At 43.7% G+C, this 19994-nt stretch overlaps 1 protein-coding gene across 1 annotated transcript; it reads left to right on the plus strand.

The window, feature by feature from the left end:
• Positions 1 to 17925: 17925 nt before the first annotated feature.
• LOC123397352 (CASP-like protein 2B1) lies at positions 17926 to 18734 on the plus strand. Its single transcript, XM_045091929.1, has one exon. The coding sequence runs from the start codon at positions 17984 to 17986 to the stop codon at positions 18557 to 18559; it is 576 nt and encodes a 191-aa protein (XP_044947864.1). The 5' UTR covers positions 17926 to 17983; the 3' UTR covers positions 18560 to 18734.
• Positions 18735 to 19994: the final 1260 nt, after the last annotated feature.

Here is a 19994-nt window from a genome sequence, read left to right on the forward strand (position 1 = left end):
TAACACAAGTAAACCACAAGTAAGGAGTTAGGGTTAAGGATAACCAAGGTCACTGAGACGAAGATGTATCCCGATGTTCACTTCCTTGGAGGGAAGCTAGTCACCGTTAGAGAGGTGGATGTTACCACGAAGGCACACCAACGCCACGAAGGCTCACCCTATTCTCCCTTCGAGATAACACCACGAAGGCGTTTCTCAACCACTAGTGGTAAGCCTTTGAGGTGGCTTCCAAACCCTCACAAACTTTTCCGGGGGGTAATCACACGGATGGATTCCTCTCCGAAGAACTCCTACCGCCTAGGAGTCTCCAACCTCCAAGAGTAACAAGATCACGGGGAATGCTCAAAACTTGCTCAAATCTCAAATAGCTTGGGTTGAGAGGAGGAGAGGGAGACGATCTATCTTTTGATTGGAACAACTCTCAAAGGGGCTCACAAATGCTCTTGGGATCTAAGATTTGGTGTGAGCAAATGTGTGTGAGGTAGAAGTGTGTTCTTATGAGGATAAGGATGTGTTGGACCCCCTCTCATGAAGTGGAAGGGGGGTATTTATAGTGGGGAGAAAAAACAGCTGTTGGGGACACTTTAAGTCACACAGGGTCCGGACGTCCGCCAGGTTACGGAAGTCCGTGCGTCCGCAAGGGGTCGGACTTCCGACAGTGGTCGGTCGTCCGAGAGTTGTAGGTATGACTGGAAACATTGCGAGTTGAACAGCGGCCGGACGTCCTGAGAAGGCCGGAAGTCCGAGTTATGTGGCTCAAGTTTTTCTGGTGCAAAGCTCCGGCTTTCCGAAGCTGGTCGGACGTCTGGCCCTCGGACGTCCGGAGGGAGCCGGAAGTCCGAGTTATATGGCTCAAGTTTCTCTAGTGCAAAGCTCCGGATTTCCGAAGCTGATCGGACGTCCGGCCCTCGGACGTCCGGAGGGAGCCGGAAGTCCGAGTTATATGGCTCAAGTTTCTCTGGTGCATAGTTCCGGATTTCCGAAGCTGGTCGGACGTCCGGGCCTCGGACGCCCGGAGGGGGCCGGAAGTCCGGGCGTCGGACGTCCGGAGGAGGCCGGATGTCCGAGGAACTCGTCCTGTTTTCTGATAATAGCAGAGCAGTGGAGATGTGGTAAGAGCAGAACAGTGGATTTCTAGTTTGAGCAAGTTCATCACAAAACCTGTGATCCCCTCTTAATAGTACGGGATCCCTAAAGACTCAAGAATCATAAAAGGGTACTGATGATCCATACTTGTGTGTATACTTTTATTCGCTGATCATCACTCCACACCACTAACATCAAAGGAACTGATACCTTTGAGTTAGCCCTTTCACTTGAGCTTGATGTTGTTGTTCCTTCTTGGCTCAAGTTGAAAGCAAGACATGATGTAGTCTTCAAGTAGCTCTCCCATACACAATGCGGAAAGCCTAGCTTATGTATTCATCTTCTTTTGTCCACCATGTGAACATTCACAAGAATCAAGCATGTAGTGCTCAGGAATGCTTATCTTGATCTTGTCCTTGTTAGCACATGAGCTTTTCCTTATCAACACATGATCATTGACAATAGTTTGAATGATATATTCGTGTTGATCCACTTGAACTTGCACACCACAATCTTGATGACGATCACCACTTGACGTCATCCTTCATGGGTTGTATGAGATCTTCCTTTTGACGCAAGCCCAATGGAAGCACACCTAACCCCCACATAGGAGTCTCACAAAGACCATGGGTTAGTACACAAACACGTAATGGACAATGCTTACCATACCATGGGATCACTTGATCCTTCTCGGTACATCTTATACGCTTTGTGTGTTGATCATCTTGATTTACTCTTTGTCTGAGATCTAGATCAACCTAGTGTCTCTATGACCATTTTTGGATAATACCTTGAATAACATCTTGGTCATCATACAAACTCCTTGAACCCAACAGATGGACTTCAAGAAGTGCCTATGGACAAATCCTATAAATATAACTTAAGGCAACCATTAGTCCATAGGAATTGTCATCAATTACCAAAACCACATATGGAGATATATGCTCTAACACTAGGGCCCGAGTGCCATGATTTCATATCTGAACCTATTATGTTGTCGCCAATATATGTGTGTTGTAGATCCTATCTTGTAAGTTGTAGTCACCTACTATGTGTTATGACCCGGCAACCCCGGAGTGACAATAGCCGGAACCACTCCCGGAGATGACCATAGTATGAGGAGTTCATGTATTCACCGCGTGTTAATGCGTTGGTCTGGTTCTTTATTAAAAGGAGAACCTTAATATCCTGTAGTTTCCATTTGGACCCCCCTGCCACGGGAGGGATGGACAATAGATGTCATGCAAGTTCTTTTCCCTAAGCACATATGACTACATACGGAATACATGCCTGCATTAGATTGACGAACGGGAGCTAGTTACATATCTCTCCGTGTTATAGCTGTTACATGATGAATCACATCCGTCATACTCATCCATCACCGATGCACTGCCTACGAGTATTTTACTACCGGTCCTCGCTACGTTACTTTGCCTAGGCTTGTCCCTTGCTACAAAAGGGATTTGGCCACTTTGCTGCTGACGTTACTTGTTACTTTGCTGCTGCTGCTACTGCTGTTCCTTGCTACTTCGCTGCTACTTGTTGCAAGACTTTTCTGGATCCGTAGCCGGGGAAGCATTCTTCTTAAGAATAATCCCCCGTCAACGTGCTGGCGCCATTGATACAACAGTTAGGAATAGTCTGCCATCAACAGATTGTTTCTGGCACCGTTGCTATCATACTACTTTGCTACTGATACTTTGCTTCCTGACACTAATCTTTCTGGTGTGGTTGAATCTGACACATTCAGCTACTAATACTTGAGAATATTCTTTCGCTTCCCGTCGTGCGAACCAACAAATTTGGGTTGAATACTCTACCCTCGAAAACTGTTGTGATCCCATACGTTTGTGGGACGTCAAGGCTTTTTCTAATATGGTGTGGAGTAGACCCTGGGGGCCATAGTTTTCACTATAGGCTTCTCTCAAAGTAGCAAGTATTACGGTGGGTGAACAAATTACAATCGAGCAATTGGTAGAACCGCGCAAAGTCATGACGATATCTAAGGCAATGATCATACATATAGGCATCACGTCCGAGACAAGTAAACCGATACTTTCTGCATCTACTACTATTACTCCACACGTCGACCGCTATCCAGCATGCATCTAGTGTATTGAGTTCATGACGAACAGAGTAACGCTTTAAGCAAGATGACATGATGTAGAGGGATAATCTCAAACCAATGATGAAAACCCCATCTTTTTACCCTTGATGTCAACAACATGATGCGTGCCTTGCTACCCCTTCTGTCACTGGGTGAGGTCACCACACGGTATGAACCCAAAACAAGCACTTCTCGCATTGCAAGAATCATAGATCTAGTTGGCCAGACAAAACCCACAACTCGAAGAGAATTACAAGGATATGAAATCATGCATAAGAGAGATCAGAAGAAACTCAAATAAGATTCATAGATAACCTGATCATAAATCCACAATTCATCGGATCTCGACAAACACACTGCAAAAGAAGATTACATCAGATAGATCTCCATGAAGATCACGGAGAACTTTGTATTGAAGATCCAAGAGAGAGAAGAAGCCATCTAGTTACTAGCTATGGACCCGTAGGTCTATGGTGAACTACTCACACATCATCGGAGAGGTCATGGTGTTGATGAAGAAGCCCTATGTGTCTGAATCCCCCCTCCGGCAGGGCACCAGAACGTGCCCCAGATGGGGATTGCAATCAATGTCAAGCACAATGAAATCCAAGAATAATAGGGCATGTAGGATTGCAATCAATGTCAAGCACAATGAAATCCACAGGTACATACTTCCTATTTGCAATAATAAGAACATCATTGATCCTTCCCATGGGTTTCTTGATAGTAGAATCAGCAAGATGCAAATTAAGAGAACACTATTCAATCTCATTAAAACCCAGAACATCACATAAGGACTTTAGAATCGCAGAAACACTAGCACCCAAATCACACAAATAATTGCACTCATAGTTTTTGATTTTGATTTTGATGGTAGGTTCCCACTCATCATGAAGCTTTCTAGGGATAGAGACTTCCAATTCAAATTTCTCTTCAAGAGCTTTTATCATAGCTTCGACGATATGATCGGTAAAGGCTTTGTTTTGGCTATAAGCGTGTGGAGAGTTTAACATGGATTGCATCAAATAAATGCATTCAATCAAGGATCATTTATCATAATTGAATTCCTTTAAATCCACGGTAGTAATGTCATTACTACTCAAAGTTTTGACGTCTTCTACTCCACTTTTAATGCTTTTAGCATCAAGATAGATGGACTCCGAATCATTGCGGCACTTTTCAACCAAAGTGGATTCATATCCAGCCCCATAATCATTAGGTTTGACACAAGAAAACAAAGATTCAATGGGAGTCACACCAAGCACTTTTTAATGTGTGTTTCAGAACGAGAACACGCCTTTTTAAGCCATTCATGTCTAGGACGAATTTGGGCGGTTCTTTCTTGGCTCTCAATCATGGAAACACACATAGCTTTCAAAGTTTCATCCATGTTGATTTTGGGAGGAGCACATCTAACTTTCAAAGCATCAACATCACAAGAAATCCTATCCACGCTTTTAGCCAAATCGTCAATTTTAAGTAGTTTTTCCTCTATGGACGCATTGAAAATCTTTTGAGAGTTGATGAACTCTTTGATATTACTCTCTAGATCAGAGGGTAATCTATTGTAATTTCCATGAGTATTGTTGTAGTAGTTGCCAAAGTTATTAGAGGAGTTACTAGAAAAAGGCCTAGGAACATAGTTTCCTCTAAAGGCATTGTTGTTGCCAAAGTTATTCCTACCAACAAAATTAGCGTCCAAGCTAGCATTGCTACACTCAATCAAAGAATACAAAGGCATATCATTAGGATCCAAAGGAGCACTTCTACTAGCAACCAAACTCATTAACTCATCCATCTTAGCACTCAACGAGTTAATTTCTTCTATAGCGTGTACCTTCTTACTAGTAGGTGATCTTTCAGTGTGCCACTGAGAGTAGTTCGTCATGATGTTGTCTAAGAGCATTGTGGCTCCTCCTAACGTGATTTCCATGAACGTTCCACGTGAGGCGGAGTCCAAGATATTTCTAGAAGCGAAATTCAAGCCAGCGTAAAAGATTTGAATAATCATCCAAAGACTCAAGCCATGAGCGGGACAATTTCTAATCATTAATTTCATTCACTCCCAAGCTTGTGCAACATGTTCAAGATCAATTTTCTTGAAATTCATGATATCATTACAGAGAGAGATGATCTTAGCCGGCGGAAAATACTTGGATATATAAGCATCTTTGCACTTATCCCAAGACTCGATACTATTTTTGGGCAAAGAAGAAAACAAAGTTTTTGCGCGATCTCACAACGAGAAAGGAAAAAGCTTCAATTTAATCACATCATTATCCACATCTTTTTTCTTTTGCATATCGCAAAGCTCAATGTAGGTATTGAGATGCGATGCGACATCTTCACTAGGAAGGCCAGAGAATTGCTCTTTCATAACAAGATTTAGCAAAGCGGCATTGATTTCGTATGACTCCGCACTAGTGGCGGGAGCAATCGGAGTACTAATAAAATCATTATTATTAATATTCAAGAAGTCATAAAGTTTGGTGTTTTCATTCATGGTGACTTCAGCAAGCAAGCAAGCACACAAGCAAACAAAAAGCAGGCGAGAAAAAGGGCGAACGAAAAGGCGAACGAAAAGGCGAACGAAAAAGGCAAATTGGTGAAGTGGGGGAGAGGAAAAAGAGAGGCAACTAGCAAACAAAGTAAATGCAAGAGATGAGTTTGCGACACCTACTTGGATGAGTTATTGACTTGATATTCCTCCCCGGCAACGGCGCCAGAAATTCTTCTGCTACGGCAACAAAAGTACTTCCCTGGCGATTAGGAATTCTTCTTCTTACTTCTTTGGTTTGCGTCGTTTTTTCCCTTGAAGAAGAAAGGGTGATGCAGCACATGAGCAGTAAGTATTTCCTTCAGTTTGAGAACCAAGGTATCGATCTAGAAGGAGGGCCTCGTCAAGTCCAAAGTACCTGCGCAAACACAAACAAGCTTGCACCCAACGCTTCAAAGGGGTTCTCAATCCCTTCAAGATTGTTTGCAAAGTGAGATCTGAAGGCGGAAAGAGCAACGAAGTAAAAAGTGTAAGGCTAAAAATATGGTGTGGAGTAGACCCTGGGGGCCATAGTTTTCACTAGAGGCTTCTCTCAAAATAGCAAGTATTACGGTGGGTGAATAAATTACTGTCGAGCAATTGATAGAACCGCGCAAAGTCATGACGAGATATCTAAGGAAATGATCATACATATAGGCATCACGTCCGAGACAAGTAGACCGATACTTTCTGCATCTACTACTATTACTCCACACATCGACCGCTATCCAGCATGCATCTAGTGTATTGAGTTCATGACGAACAGAGTAACGCTTTAAGTAAGATGACATGATGTAGAGGGATAATCTCAAACCAATGATGAAAACCCCATCTTTTTACCCTTGATGGCAACAACACGATATGTGCCTCGCTACCCCTTTTGTCACTGGGTGAGGTCACCGCACGGTATGAACCCAAAACCAAGCACTTCTCCCATTGCAAGAATCATAGATCTAGTTGGCCAAACAAAACCCACAACTCGAAGAGAATTACAAGGATATGAAATCATGCATAAGAGAGATCATTAGAAACTCAAATAAGATTCATAGATAATCTCATCATAAGTCCACAATTCATTAGATCTCGACAAACACACCGCGAAAGAAGATTACATCCAATAGATCTCCATGAAGATCATGGAGAACTTTGTATTGAAGATCCAAGAGAGAGAAGAAGCCATCTAGTTACTAGCTATGGAGCCGTAGGTCTATGGTGAACTACTCACGCATCATCGGAGAGGTCATGGTGTTGATGAAGAAGCTCTCCGTGTCCGAATCCCCCCTCCGACAGGGCACCAGAACGTGCCCCAGATGGGATCTTGCGGAGACAGAAGCTTGCGGCGGCGGAAAAGTACTTTCGATGATCTCTTGATTTTTTATGGAATTTTTGGGATTATATAGGCGAAAGACCTAGGTCAGGGGACCTCCAGGGGGCCACCAGCCTGGATGGCACCCCCCCTGGCCGCAGGGTGGGGGCTTGTGGGGCCCTTGGGGCTCCCCTACCTTGGCTCCCAAGTTCCCCGATCTTCTTCCGTTCCAAAAAAAAATCTTTTCGGGGATTTTCTTCCGTTTGGACTCCGTTTCAAAATCTCCTCTCAAAGGGGTCAAAACATGGAAAAAACAGGAACTGGCACTTGACACTGAGTTAATAAGTTAGTCCCAAAAAATAAATAAAAGGCATGCAAAACATCCAAAGTTTGACAAGATAATAGCATGAAACCATCAAAAACTATAGATACGTTGGAGACGTATCAGCGCCTAGCAGTCTTGTGGGGCCCGTGTGGCACGTCTGCCCTACCTCTTCCGCCTGTAAATGCAGAAAAATTCCAAAACTACCGAAGAGATCAACGTAAATACTTTTCCGCCGCCGCAAGATTCTGTCTCCGCAAGATCCCATCTGGGGCACGTTCGGGTGCCCTGCCGGACGGGGGAGTCGGATACGGAGAGCTTCTTCATCAACACAATGACCTCTCCGATGATGCGTGAGTAGTTCACCATAGACCTTCGGGTCCATAGCTAGTAGCTAGATGGCTTCTTCTCTCTCTTGGATCTTCAATACAAAGTTCTCCATGATCTTCATGGAGATCTATCCGATGCAATCTTCTTTTGCGGTGTGTTTGTCGAAATCCAATGAATTGTGGATTTATGATAAGATTATCTATGAATCTTATTTGAGTTTCTTTTGATCTCTCTTATGCATGATTTCATATCCTTGTAATTCTCTTCGAGTTGTGGGTTTTGTTTGGCCAACTTGATCTACGATTCTTGCAATGGGAGAAGTGCTTGGTTTTGGGTTCATACCGTGCAGTGACCTCACCCAGTGATAGAAGGGGTAGCGAGGCACGCATCATGTTGTTGCCATCAAGGGTAAAAATATGGGGTTTTCATCATTGGTTTGAGTTTATCTCTCTACATCATGTCATCTTGCTTAAAGCGTTACTCTGTTCATCATGAACTCAATACACTAGATGCATGCTGGATAGCGGTCAATGTGTGGAGTAATAGTAGTAGATGCAGAAAGTATTGGTCTACTTGCCTCAGACGTGATGCCTATATGTATGAACATTGCCTTAGATATCATCATGACTTTGCGCGGTTCTATCAATTGCTCGACAGTAATTTGTTCACCCACCGTATTATTTGCTATTTTCAGAGAAGCCTCTAGTGAACATTATGGCCCCGGGGTCTACTTCGCACCATATATTCGGCCTTACAATTTTACTTCATTGCACTTTCCGCCTTTAGATCTCACTTTGCAATCAATCTTGAAGGGATTGACAACCCCTTTATAGCGTTGGGTGCAAGCTCTTTTGTGTTTGTGCAAGTACTTTGGACTTGACGTGATTCTCCTACTGGATTGATACCTTGGTTCTCAAACTCAGGGAAATACTTACTGCTCCTGTGCTGCATCGCCCTTTCCTCTTCAAGGTAAAAACCAACGCAAGCTCAAGAGACGACAGAAGGATTTCTGCCGCTGTAGCAGAAGAATTTCTGGCGCCGTTGCCGGGGAGGATCAAGTCAAGAACTCATCCAAGTAAGTGTCGCAAACTCATCTCTTGCATTTACTTTTTTGCCTCTCGTTTTCCTCTCCCCCACTTCTGAAAAACAAAAAATGACAAAAATATTTGCCTTTTTCATTTCTGTTTCCTTTGCTTGGGTTCTATGTGCCTTCAATATGCTTGCATCTTCGCTTGCTAAAAATCTATTGATATGGATCCTCGTCCACTTGCTAATCTCTTTAAGAGATCCAATTATGTTGATCCAATTGATAGTGAGTTGAGTGCACTTGACTTTCTCTATGGAGTTTTGCTTGAGATGCGTGAATCAGAACCTTGTGATGAAGAAATTTATGAAGTGATTCACGAGGGCTCCTTGTATGAAAGGCATGATTGCAGTGATTTCATTATAAATTCTATTAATGACAATCATGCCAAAAATATGCAATACCCTAAGCTTGGGGATGCTAGTTTTGCTATGTCCACTACTTGTTGCAATGATCGTGATTGGGGTGATAATTTTTCTTATGATCTTGAAAATTTGTTTAACCCTCATGATTATTATGATATTTGCAATAATATTGAAAGTGGGTTTGGAGAAGTCATGACTTTAGTTGATGACAATCCCACTATTTTTGAAGAGCGTCAACTTTGCATGCATGTGGATCATGAAAAGAATATCCTTTGTGATAGGTATATTGGTGAATTTGATTATGATCCCACATGCAATTGCTATGAGAGAGGAAAATATTGTGGTAGAAACTTTCATGTTACCAATTCACCTCTCGTTATGTTGAGATTGATATTGTCTCTTTCTTCTTCCTTGCATATGGTAACTATTGGTTGTCTTGACAATCTATTTTCCTACAAAATGCCTATGCATAGGAAGTATGTTAGACTTATATATGTTTGTCAAATGTTTCATGATGCTCTCGTTGTGCTTCAATTCTTGTCTTTTGTGTGAGCATCATTGAATTATCAATGCCTAGCTAAGGGCGTTAAGCAATAGCGCTTGTTGGGAGGCAACCCAACGAATTTATCTTTGCTTTTTGCTTTATGTTTTGTTGTGTCCACACCATCATAATTCTGTTATGATTGTGTGTTTTTTGTGTTTCTTTTTGTGTTTGAACCAAGCAAAACCTTTATGACTAGTCTTGGTGATGGTTCTTTAATCCTGCTGGACAAAGACATAAACTTTTCACTCACGAGATTATTTTTCATTTTTATTCAGATAGAGCTTTTGAGTTGATTCTTTTTGCTACTGGTTGATATGCCTTTTTCCCAGGCAGTCGTAATTGTTCAGAATTTCTGAGGTACCAGAAGTATACGAAGTATACAGATTGCTACAGACTGGTCTGTTTTTGACAGATTCTGTTTTTGTTGAGTTGGTTGCTTGTTTTGATGAAACTATGGATAGTATCGGGGGATACTAGCCAAGGAAAAGTGAGAATACGGGAATCTAACACCAATATAAATAGAAATCAAGATTGATACAGTACCTAAAGAGGTGGTAGTTTGTTTTCTTGTGCTAATGATATCATGAGTTTCTGTTTAAGTTTTGTGTTGTGAAGTTTTCAAGTTTTGGGTGATGTTCTCATGGACAAAGGGATAAAGAGTGGAAAGAGCTCAAGCTTGGGGATGCCCAAGGCATCCCAAGCCAAATTCAAGGACACCAAAAAGCCTAAGCTTGGGGATGCCCAGGGAAGGCATCCCCTCTTTCGTCTTCAATCCATCGGTAACATTACATGGAGCTATATTTTTATTCACCACATGATATGTGTTTTGCTTGGAGCGTCTTGTATCGTAGGAGTCTTTTCTTTGTGTTGTGTCACAATCATCCTTGCTTCACACCTTTTGAGAGAGACATGCACTCATCGTGAATTTCCTAGAATGCTCATCGTGCTTCACTTATATCTTTTGAGCTAGATAATTTTGCTCTATGTGCTTCACTTAGATCTTTTAGAGCACGGCGATGCGTGACTTGGTAGTTGGTTTGTGCTATGAAAGTAGTCCCAAAGGTGATAGGTACCCAAAGAGGTTACAAAAACCTCCATCTTCATGTGCATTGAGTAGAAAGAAAAGTTTGATTCCTCTCAATTAGTTTTGAGACGTGGATTTGGTAATATTAAGAGTTATGTTAGTAGGGTGTTGTGAATCTAGAAATACTTGTGTTGAAGTTATTGATTCCCGTAACATGCACGTATGGTGAACCGCTATGTTAGGAAGTCAGAGCATAATTGATCTATTGATTGTCATCCTTTGTGTTGCGGTCGGGATCGCATGATGGTTAACACCTACCAACCCTTCCCCTTGGAGTATGCGTTTAGCACTTTGTTTCGATTACTAATAAAAACTTTCGCAATAAGTATGTGAGTTCTTCATGAGTAATGTGAGTCCATGGTATATATGCACTATCACCTTCCACCATTGCTAGCCTCTCTAGTACCGCGCAATTTTCACCGGTGCACAAACCCACCATATGCCTTCCTCAAAACAGCCACCATACCTACCTACTATGGCATTTTCATAGCCATTCCGAGATATATTGCCATGCAACTCCCACCGTTCCGTCTCATGACTTGTGCCGTTACTCTCATATTGCCCTTGCATGATCATATTCCGGTACACTGCCGGAGGCATTTCCTATAGAGTCATCATCGTTCTAAGCTTTGAGTTGTGAGTAAATAAAAGTGTGATGATCATCATTATTAGAGCATTGTCCCATGTGAGGAAAAAAAGATGCCAAAGAGCCCGAATAAAAAAATAGAAAAAAAGAGGCCAAAGAGCCCAAATAAAAAAATAGAAAAAGAGAGAAGGGACAATGCTACTATCTTTTTCCACACTTGTGCTTCGTAATAGCACCATGTTCTTCATGATTGAGAGCCTCTTGTTTTGTCACCACCATATGCTAGTTGGAATTTTCATTTTATAACTTGGCTTGTATATTCCAAGGATGGGCTTCCTCAAATTTCCCTAGGTCTTCGTGAGCAAGCAAGTTGGATGCACACCCACTAGTTCTCCTTTTGAGCTTTCACATACTTATAGCTCTAGTGCATCCTTTGTATGGCAATCCCTACTCATTCACATTGATATGTATTAATGCGCATCTCCATAGCCCTTTAATACGCCGAGTCAATGTGACCATCTCCTCCTTTTTGTCTCACAACAACCACCACACTCTATTCCACCTATAGTGCTATATCCATGGCTCACGCTCATATATTGCGTGAGAGTTGAAAAAGGTTTGAGAAAGTAAGAGTGCAAAAACAATTACTTGGCCAATACGGGGGTTGTGCATGATTTAAGTTAGTTGTGTGAGGATGATCGAGCATAGCCAGACTATATGATTTTGTAGGGATAACTTTCTTGAGCCTTGTTATTTCGAAAGTTCATGATTACCTTGCTAGTTTGCTTGAAGTATTATTGTTATCATGTCAATAGAAAACTATTGTTTTGAATGGTACGGATCTGAACATTCATGTTATATGAAAGAAGTTACAAAGGACAACTATGCTAGGTAGCATTCCACATCAAAAATTCAGTCTTTATCACTTCCCTACTCGAGGACGAGCAGGAGTTAAGCTTGGGGATGCTTGATACGTCTCCAACGTATCTATAATTTTTGATAGTTCCATGCTATTATCTTGTCAAACTTTGGATGTTTTGTATGCCTTTTATATCTTTTTTGGGACTAACTTATTAACTCAGTGCCAAGTGTGAGTTCCTGTTTTTCCGTGTTTTTGATCCTTTTTAGAGAAGGATTTTAAACGGTGTCCGAACGGAATAAAACTTCCGAAAAGATTTTTTCCGGAACAGAAGTTACGCGTCAGACTTGAGAACCATGGCAGGGGCTAGCAGGGGACCCCAAAATCCCCCTAGGCGCGGCCAGGGGGCTCGTGCCTTGCAGGCTTGTGGGCCCCCTATGGCACGTCTCCCTACCTCTTCCGCCTATAAATCCAGAAAAATTCCAAAACTCCCGAAGAGATCAACGAATATACTTTTCCGCCGCCGCAAACTTTTGTCTCTGCAAGATCCCATCTGGGGCATGTTCTGGTGCCCTGTCGGAGGGGGATTCGAATACGGAGGGCTTCATCATCAAGACCATGACCTCTCCGATGATGCGTGAGTAGTTCACCATAGACCTTCGGGTCCATAGCTAGTAGCTAGATGGCTTCTTCTCTCTCTTGGATCTTCAATACAAAGTTCTCCATGATCTTCATGGAGATCTATCCGATGTAATCTTCTTTTGCGGTGTGTTTGTCGAGATCCGATGAAATTGTGTATTTATGATCAGATTATCTATGAATCTTATTTGAGTTTCTTCTTATCTCTCTTATGCATGATTTCATATCCTTGTAATTCTCTTCGAGTTGTGGGTTTTGTTTGGCCAACTTGATCTATGATTCTTGCAATGGGAGAAGTGCTTGGTTTTGGGTTCATACCGTGCGGGGACCTCACCCAGTGGCAGAAGGGGTAGCGAGGCACGCATTGTGTTGTTGCCATCAAGGGTAAAAATATGGGTTTTTCATGATTGGTTTGAGTTTATCCTCTACATCATGTCATCTTTCTTAAAGCGTTACTCTGTTCGTCATGAACTCAATACACTAGATGCATGCTGGATAGTGGTCGATGTGTGGAGTAATAGTAGTAGATGCAGAAACTATCGGTCTACTTGTCTTGGACGTGATGCCTATATGTATGATCATTGCCTTAGATATCGTCATGACTTTGCGCGGTTCTATCAATTGCTCGACAGTAATTTGTTCACCCACCATATTATTTGCTATTTTGAGAGAAGCCTCTAGTGAACACTATGGCCCCCGGGTCTACTTCACACCATATTTTCAGCCTTACAATTTTACTTCCTTGCACTTTCCGCCTTCAGATCTCACTTTGCAATCAATCTTGAAGGGATTGACAACCCCTTTATAACGTTAGGTGCAAGCCCTTTTGTTTTTGTGCAGGTACTCTGGACTTGACGCGGTTCTCCTACTGGATTGATACCTTGGTTTTCAAACTGAGGGAAATACTTACTGCTCCTGTGCTGCATCGCCCTTTCCTCTTCAAGGGAAAAACCAACACAAGCTCAAGAGATGACAGAAGGATTTCTGTCGCCGTAGCAGGACCCCCCGTATGTTTTCTTTTGTGGGATTATTTTGTTGTTTTAGAAATAGGCTAGAATTGGAAATATACCACATATGGGCATGCCAGATTTTGCACTAGCCCAAAAGGGCAAGTTTTGACTTATAGATGCATTGGGATTGTGTGCTGATTTAGATTTCAGATTTCTGGGCAATTTCTCTATAGGAATATAGGGGTATGATATATGGTTTTGGGGTAGAATTTCCCAATGAATCCAATGGTTGTATTGGATTTCAATTTTGAGCAAGTTTGCATAAGTGCTATTTTATGATGACGTGTCATTTTGTGATTTTGTAGTATTTAATTCATGCATGCTTTGGTGAATGTGTCAACATGAAGGTGCTAGCGATTTGTGGGAACTAGGCCCTGGTATATTTATTTTTTATGATAATATTGTATATGAGTGGAGTTATTGCAACAAAGTAGCTAAGAAAATATTGCAGAATCACATGCTAAATATTTCTAAGTGTTGAAATCTGTTATTTTCTCCCCATGTTGTGATGATGGTTCCCATGGATGTGTTGCTCCTTTGAGTTTGGTTAAATTCCATGAATTGTTGTCTTGATATTCTCTATAAATAGGTGTCACAACTTTGCCAAATAGGTCTTGCATCATAGAGTTATTCCCTGTCAAAGTTGTTATACTGATATAACTTGCTGCAATTTCTCATGTGATTTTGACTATCTCAAAGTGTGTAGTTAATTTCATGCCATGTTGAATTGGTGCTACCAAGTGTTCTATAAAGATTTAGATCATGCTTAGTTCTAGTAATTTGTAGTAGATGTTTCCCTCTATCACCTTGCCAAATTTCATGCCATGAAACTTATTGTAGCATAGTGTTTTGTTGCTGTCAAGATGCTACCAGATTATAAACAGCCAGTGCAAATTGTGATTTTCACTAAGTCCTAATCTGTAATATTTTTCCCATGATTAGAGCTTGATTGTCATTGATTCATGGACCTATCTATGTTGTTAGTTAGAGATTGTTTTTCCCTTCGATAGCTTCATGTTCATGTCTTGGGCAAATCCATCGAGTGGTTGTAGCTACTAGTTTTCTATTGTTCAAAGTTGTATGTTGGAGTTAATGGACAAATTGCTTGTGGTTTTGTTTTGTGCATTGTGTGAGTTGTGCTTGTTGGTTTTGCATGATTTTTAGCTCTATTCCACCTAGAATTTGGTGGCCAATCCAGTGGCATCCTTGGTACACCAAGGAAATGCCCATAGCCTCTGGTATATTGCTGGTTTGTCTCAGTTACCTTTTGTATCTTGTTTTGTGAGTTCTGAGAGATCCGTAACTTGGTTCGCGACGTTCTTTATATGTTTTTGCACTCATTTCTCATGATGCATTCATTTCTAACATGTTCATGCATGAATAAATAAGTTATATTGAGGTTCTGTCCAGAAAACTAACAACATAATAAATGCATGAGAAACTTGACTAGTTTTCTTCGGGTAGTAAAGCGATCTAACAACCCGTGCGAGGATCACGCTGAGTATGTTCCTGAAGAGCAAGAGTTGTACTTGTCAAAAGAACAAACATGCAAGATGATTGTGACCTTGATATCGCTTCTAATTTTGTTGTTCTTAAATGACTCGTTTCCATCGCTATTTTATCGTTGCCTACCACCTGAAAAATAAGCCTCCAAACATTGCCATGAAAGCCTCTAACCCCTCCACTACCTAGCAAATGTTGATTGGCTAGGATAGCACTTTCTCAGCCATCTTATAGCATTGCTAGTTGCACGTGCAGGCTGATCCATGTGTTGACATGGGCTTTTGAATATCATTTGTTACTGCTATTTAATTTAATGCACCTATATACTTGGTAAAAGGCGGAACGCTTGGCCTTTTGCTGGGTGTTATATTCCATTTTTGGCGCGTTAGTTTCAGCTACCGGTGTTATGTTCCATACTGAGCGCTCCTAACACGCTTGGGATTGTTATGGGGACACCCTTGATAATTATTTTTAGAGTTAAGACATTTCCAGCAAGGCCGAACTTTGATACTACATTTGCTAAACAACTTAATAAAAAGCATAGGGAATAGCTACCCCGATGATAATTAATCAACAACCGGGGCCAGTGCTCCTCATGAGTGTTGGTCCAAACGGCGCGATGTAAGGAACCGCCTGGTCGCGTGGGGTTTCAGCCAACCCGACGTCTTGCCCATCCGGACGTGCCTTGAGAATGAAATGTGCGGCTCATATCGGGTTTGTCGGCACGTTGGGCGGCCTTGCTGGATTTGTTTACCTTTGACGAAATATCTTGTGCATTGGGATTCCGGTGATGCTTTGGGCTATCTCAGAGTTGAGGTTTTCCACTAAGGAATCCGAGGAGATCACGAGTTTCGTGGTCGAGGCTTTCTATACATCTTGTGGTAATTTGTGATGGATTAGTTGGAGCATCCCTCCATGGTTAAATCTTTCAGAAAGCCGTGCCCGTGGTTATGTGGCAACGTGGAAACTTTGTTTAACACCCGATTCTAAATAACTTGAAATAACTTAATTAAAACTTGCCAACTGTGTGCGTAACCATGATTGTCTCTTTCGGAGCTCCTTCTCCGATCAGAACACTGTGGGGTTATGTTTGACGTAAGTAGGTGTTCAGGATCACTTAGTGATCATTACTAGATCCTGATCGTCATGCGTAGACGACTCAATTTACTTCATGTTCTCGTAAGTTAGCCACCATACATGCTTAGTGATGCTACAAACTCAAACACTTAACCTTCCACACCCAATAACTTAGTTATACCCGCTATCATGGTCATAAGATTGCTGAGTCCTCGTAGCTCACAGATTACTACACCCCCATAGGTCTAGGTACATCAGATCTAGATGCTTTTGACGCTACGCAGTTGAAGTGGGAGTTCGATGAGGGCAGTGGGCGTATGTACGTGACGTACCCCGATAATTAGAGGACATTGGTCGTTTATTGGGCCTAGCGAGAGAGACTCATTGCTATTTTGTTGTTTATCTTGTCCATAGCCGGACCCTGCCTTATGGATGATTTAAAATAAATTGTTGAGTGACTTGTAACTTAATTTGTGTCGAGTGTAAGACATTACATATACTCATCCCTTCTTGTATGTAGTGCAATGATTTTTGTACTTGTGAAATGTCGAGATGCGCCTCTTTCCATATTAAGACCTCGCCCTCAAATATGGAAAGTGCCGCATCTAGGTCGTTACATGACACGTCCAATAGCCCGTGACCAGTCTGATCTTTTAAAAAGACTAGCCGGCGAACGCGTAGCATGCCCTAAAGGCGTTTGCTACGCGTCGGCCGGCTAGTCTTTTAAAATGATCCGCCGCCTCGCGAGCCATCGTATTTCATACAATCTGTCGGTCATACTTCTTTCTCTATTTTGCAACTAAGGTCTTATTGCGAAAACATTTGGAATAGAACTTTGTTGCGATTTTTTGTAACATGGATTGTATTGCGGATTTTTTTTATAACATAAGTCGTATTGGAAGGATTTTTTTTACAACACGAACCGTGTTGCCGATTATCAAAGCATTTCTCGTAGGTTTCAATTTTGAGGGATTTTGCGGTTTTCATCGATATGAGAACAGATTACGAATTGGAAAAGCAAACTTTTATTTTTGTCGGGAACTTTAGTGCATTTTTAAAAAATGTGGTAATCTTTCATGACATGCCGAACTTTAGTGCAATTTATTTTTGCAGTTTCTGTTTCTTTGCCTACACCGCTACACGTGAGTCGTGACACAAGCTTTAGTGGCCGCTCCGAACGGTAACGGCGCGCGTGGTCATAGTGACTACTAATTTGGTCACCCACCACCAGTTTATCAAAAAATGGCAACCTATATACGTGTCCCTAGAGTTTGTTGGGATGGTATGTGAACCCATATAGGCAAAGTTTGCCTTGGCATGCACACCTGAAAGACGACGCACTTGCTGCTCGGAAAGCACTCCAGGAATGATGGCAGTAATAAGTAGCCGGACGAAATCTAGCGCCACGGAGGATCCCACGTTCCCACTACTTGTTTAGTGGAACTCTTCCCCTATAAAATGGCCATGGAGAAGAACTTCGTGGAGCCAGCACTCGTCTCAACGACAACGAACCTCCACACGCGCGCACTTTTAGACTTGGGTGTCATGGCGGCTCCGTTGGAGAGGAAGATGAAGGTGTGGGAGCTGGTGCTGCGGTGCCTCGTCGGCGGCTTCGGCGCGGTGGCGGCGGCGCTGGTGGTCACCGACAGTCAAACCAGGACCTTCTTCTCCCTCGAGCGGAGGGCCAAGTACACCGACATGAAGGCTCTGGTGCTCCTGGTGGCCGCCAACGGCGCTGCCGTCGTGTACAGTCTGCTGCAGGCGGCGCGCTGTGCCATGGCGATGGCGAGGGGAGGCGGCGCCCTAGTCATGAGCAGCAGGGCGCTCGCCTGGTCGGTCTTCTCCGGCGACCAGCTGCTGGCGTACGCGATGCTGGCCGCGACGGCAGCGGCGCTGCAGTCGTCGCTGCTCGGGAAGCTAGGGCAGCCGGAGCTGCAGTGGATGGGGATCTGCAGCCTCTACGGCGCCTTCTGTAAGCAGGTCGGCGCGGGCATCGCGTGCGCCGTCGTCGCGGGGCTGGCCGCCGTGCTCCTCGCATCTTTCTCCGCGTTCAACCTGTTCCGCCTCTACGGCGGCAACAAGGGGAGCAGTACTACTAGAAACGGAGCAACGTGGTACTAGGATAGAAAGTCAAGTCAGTGAAGATAAAACGATCTCAGCGACTTCAGATTTCAGAATGTAGAGTGGACCATCAATCTCTGAAAAGATCAACGATGGGTCCTTCCTAACTTTTCTTGGTGTAACTTCAACAAGCTGGACTGTGAAGACGTCTATCCTAGAACATTGCGGCTCCTAAGTTAGGACTTCGGATCTTGGTGTTCTGCACCAAAAGACGTAGGGCAGTGCTACGCGCCGGCGCGTCGGCCCGAGGACTCGCGCCGGTCGCACAGCAACCGTCAGATCAGGGGTCCCTAACCGTCAGATCTCGTCACGTGAACTCCCACCGCTTGTCATTCTCACACGTGCCGCCGCTCCAGCACGCGCCTCGCACGTGCCGACCGCGTCACCTCGCCTCCTCACCGCTGGTCGCCCTCATCGCCGGTCGCCACCTCAGCCGCCCGTCGAAGCACCATGGATGCAGCTCTGTGACTCAGCTCGCCCAGACCGCTCGCCGCCCTTGCTGCCCCGCGCTCCGGGACTCAGCTCGCCCTGACCGTTCGCTGCCCCCGCCGCTCGCCGGCGCACTCGCAGCGCCAGCGCACTCGCCGCTGCTCATACCCGTCGGTCTTCCCCTCGTCGGTCGTATCTCACCCCCTGTGTTGCAAACGCTAGAAAAAAAGTTTGAACTATTAAGAAAAACAGCTTCAACCAAAAACTTCAACGAGGGAAAGTTGCAAACGTTGACCGAAAAAGCTTCAACCGTATATGAAAAAAGTTTCAAACGCCGCTCCGACTGCAGCATCTCGCGTGATCACTCCTCAAAAAGTTTCAACCGTGTATAGAAAGGCTTCAACCGTTAAGAAAAAAGCTTCAATCAAATACTTCAACGAGGAAAAAGTATGATTTGCCTTGCAGCTTTTATATATGTATGATTGCAGCTTTTTTAATCAACAGTTGAAGCTTTTTCAAATAGCCGTTGCAGCAATTTTGGGTGACGTTTGTAACAGTTGTATACGTGTGTCCCGGCCATGGCGGGCAGACGACGAGGACGACGGGCGAAGGCTGGATCCGGCGATGTGGACGGTCAACGGTGGCGGGAACTGGCGATTCGGGCGGACCGACGGGGGCAGGGACCGGCGCAGCGGCGACGGCAGCGCAGGGGCGCGCGCGGATGATGGGTCCCTTCGACGATGTCGTCGCAGCGCGCGCGAGCCGTTCAGAATGGGGAGGAGATCGCGGGCCATTCGGGATGGGGACGAAATCGCGAGATCGACGACGCGCATGCGTCCGGCCGAATGTTTGCCCAGCGTACGGGCGCAAAACATTTACCAAAAACGTAGGAGGTGTTTGTTTCGTGGTTTTTTTTGTACGTCACCTGTTAACGGTGTAAACGGAAAACGTTACCCGCGTTTGGTAACTGTACCCGTAATCATGTTCCGCTGTAATCAGGTCCAGG

This window comes from Hordeum vulgare, chromosome 5H (assembly GCF_904849725.1).
Source record: "Hordeum vulgare subsp. vulgare chromosome 5H, MorexV3_pseudomolecules_assembly, whole genome shotgun sequence".
NCBI lineage: Eukaryota > Viridiplantae > Streptophyta > Magnoliopsida > Poales > Poaceae > Hordeum > Hordeum vulgare.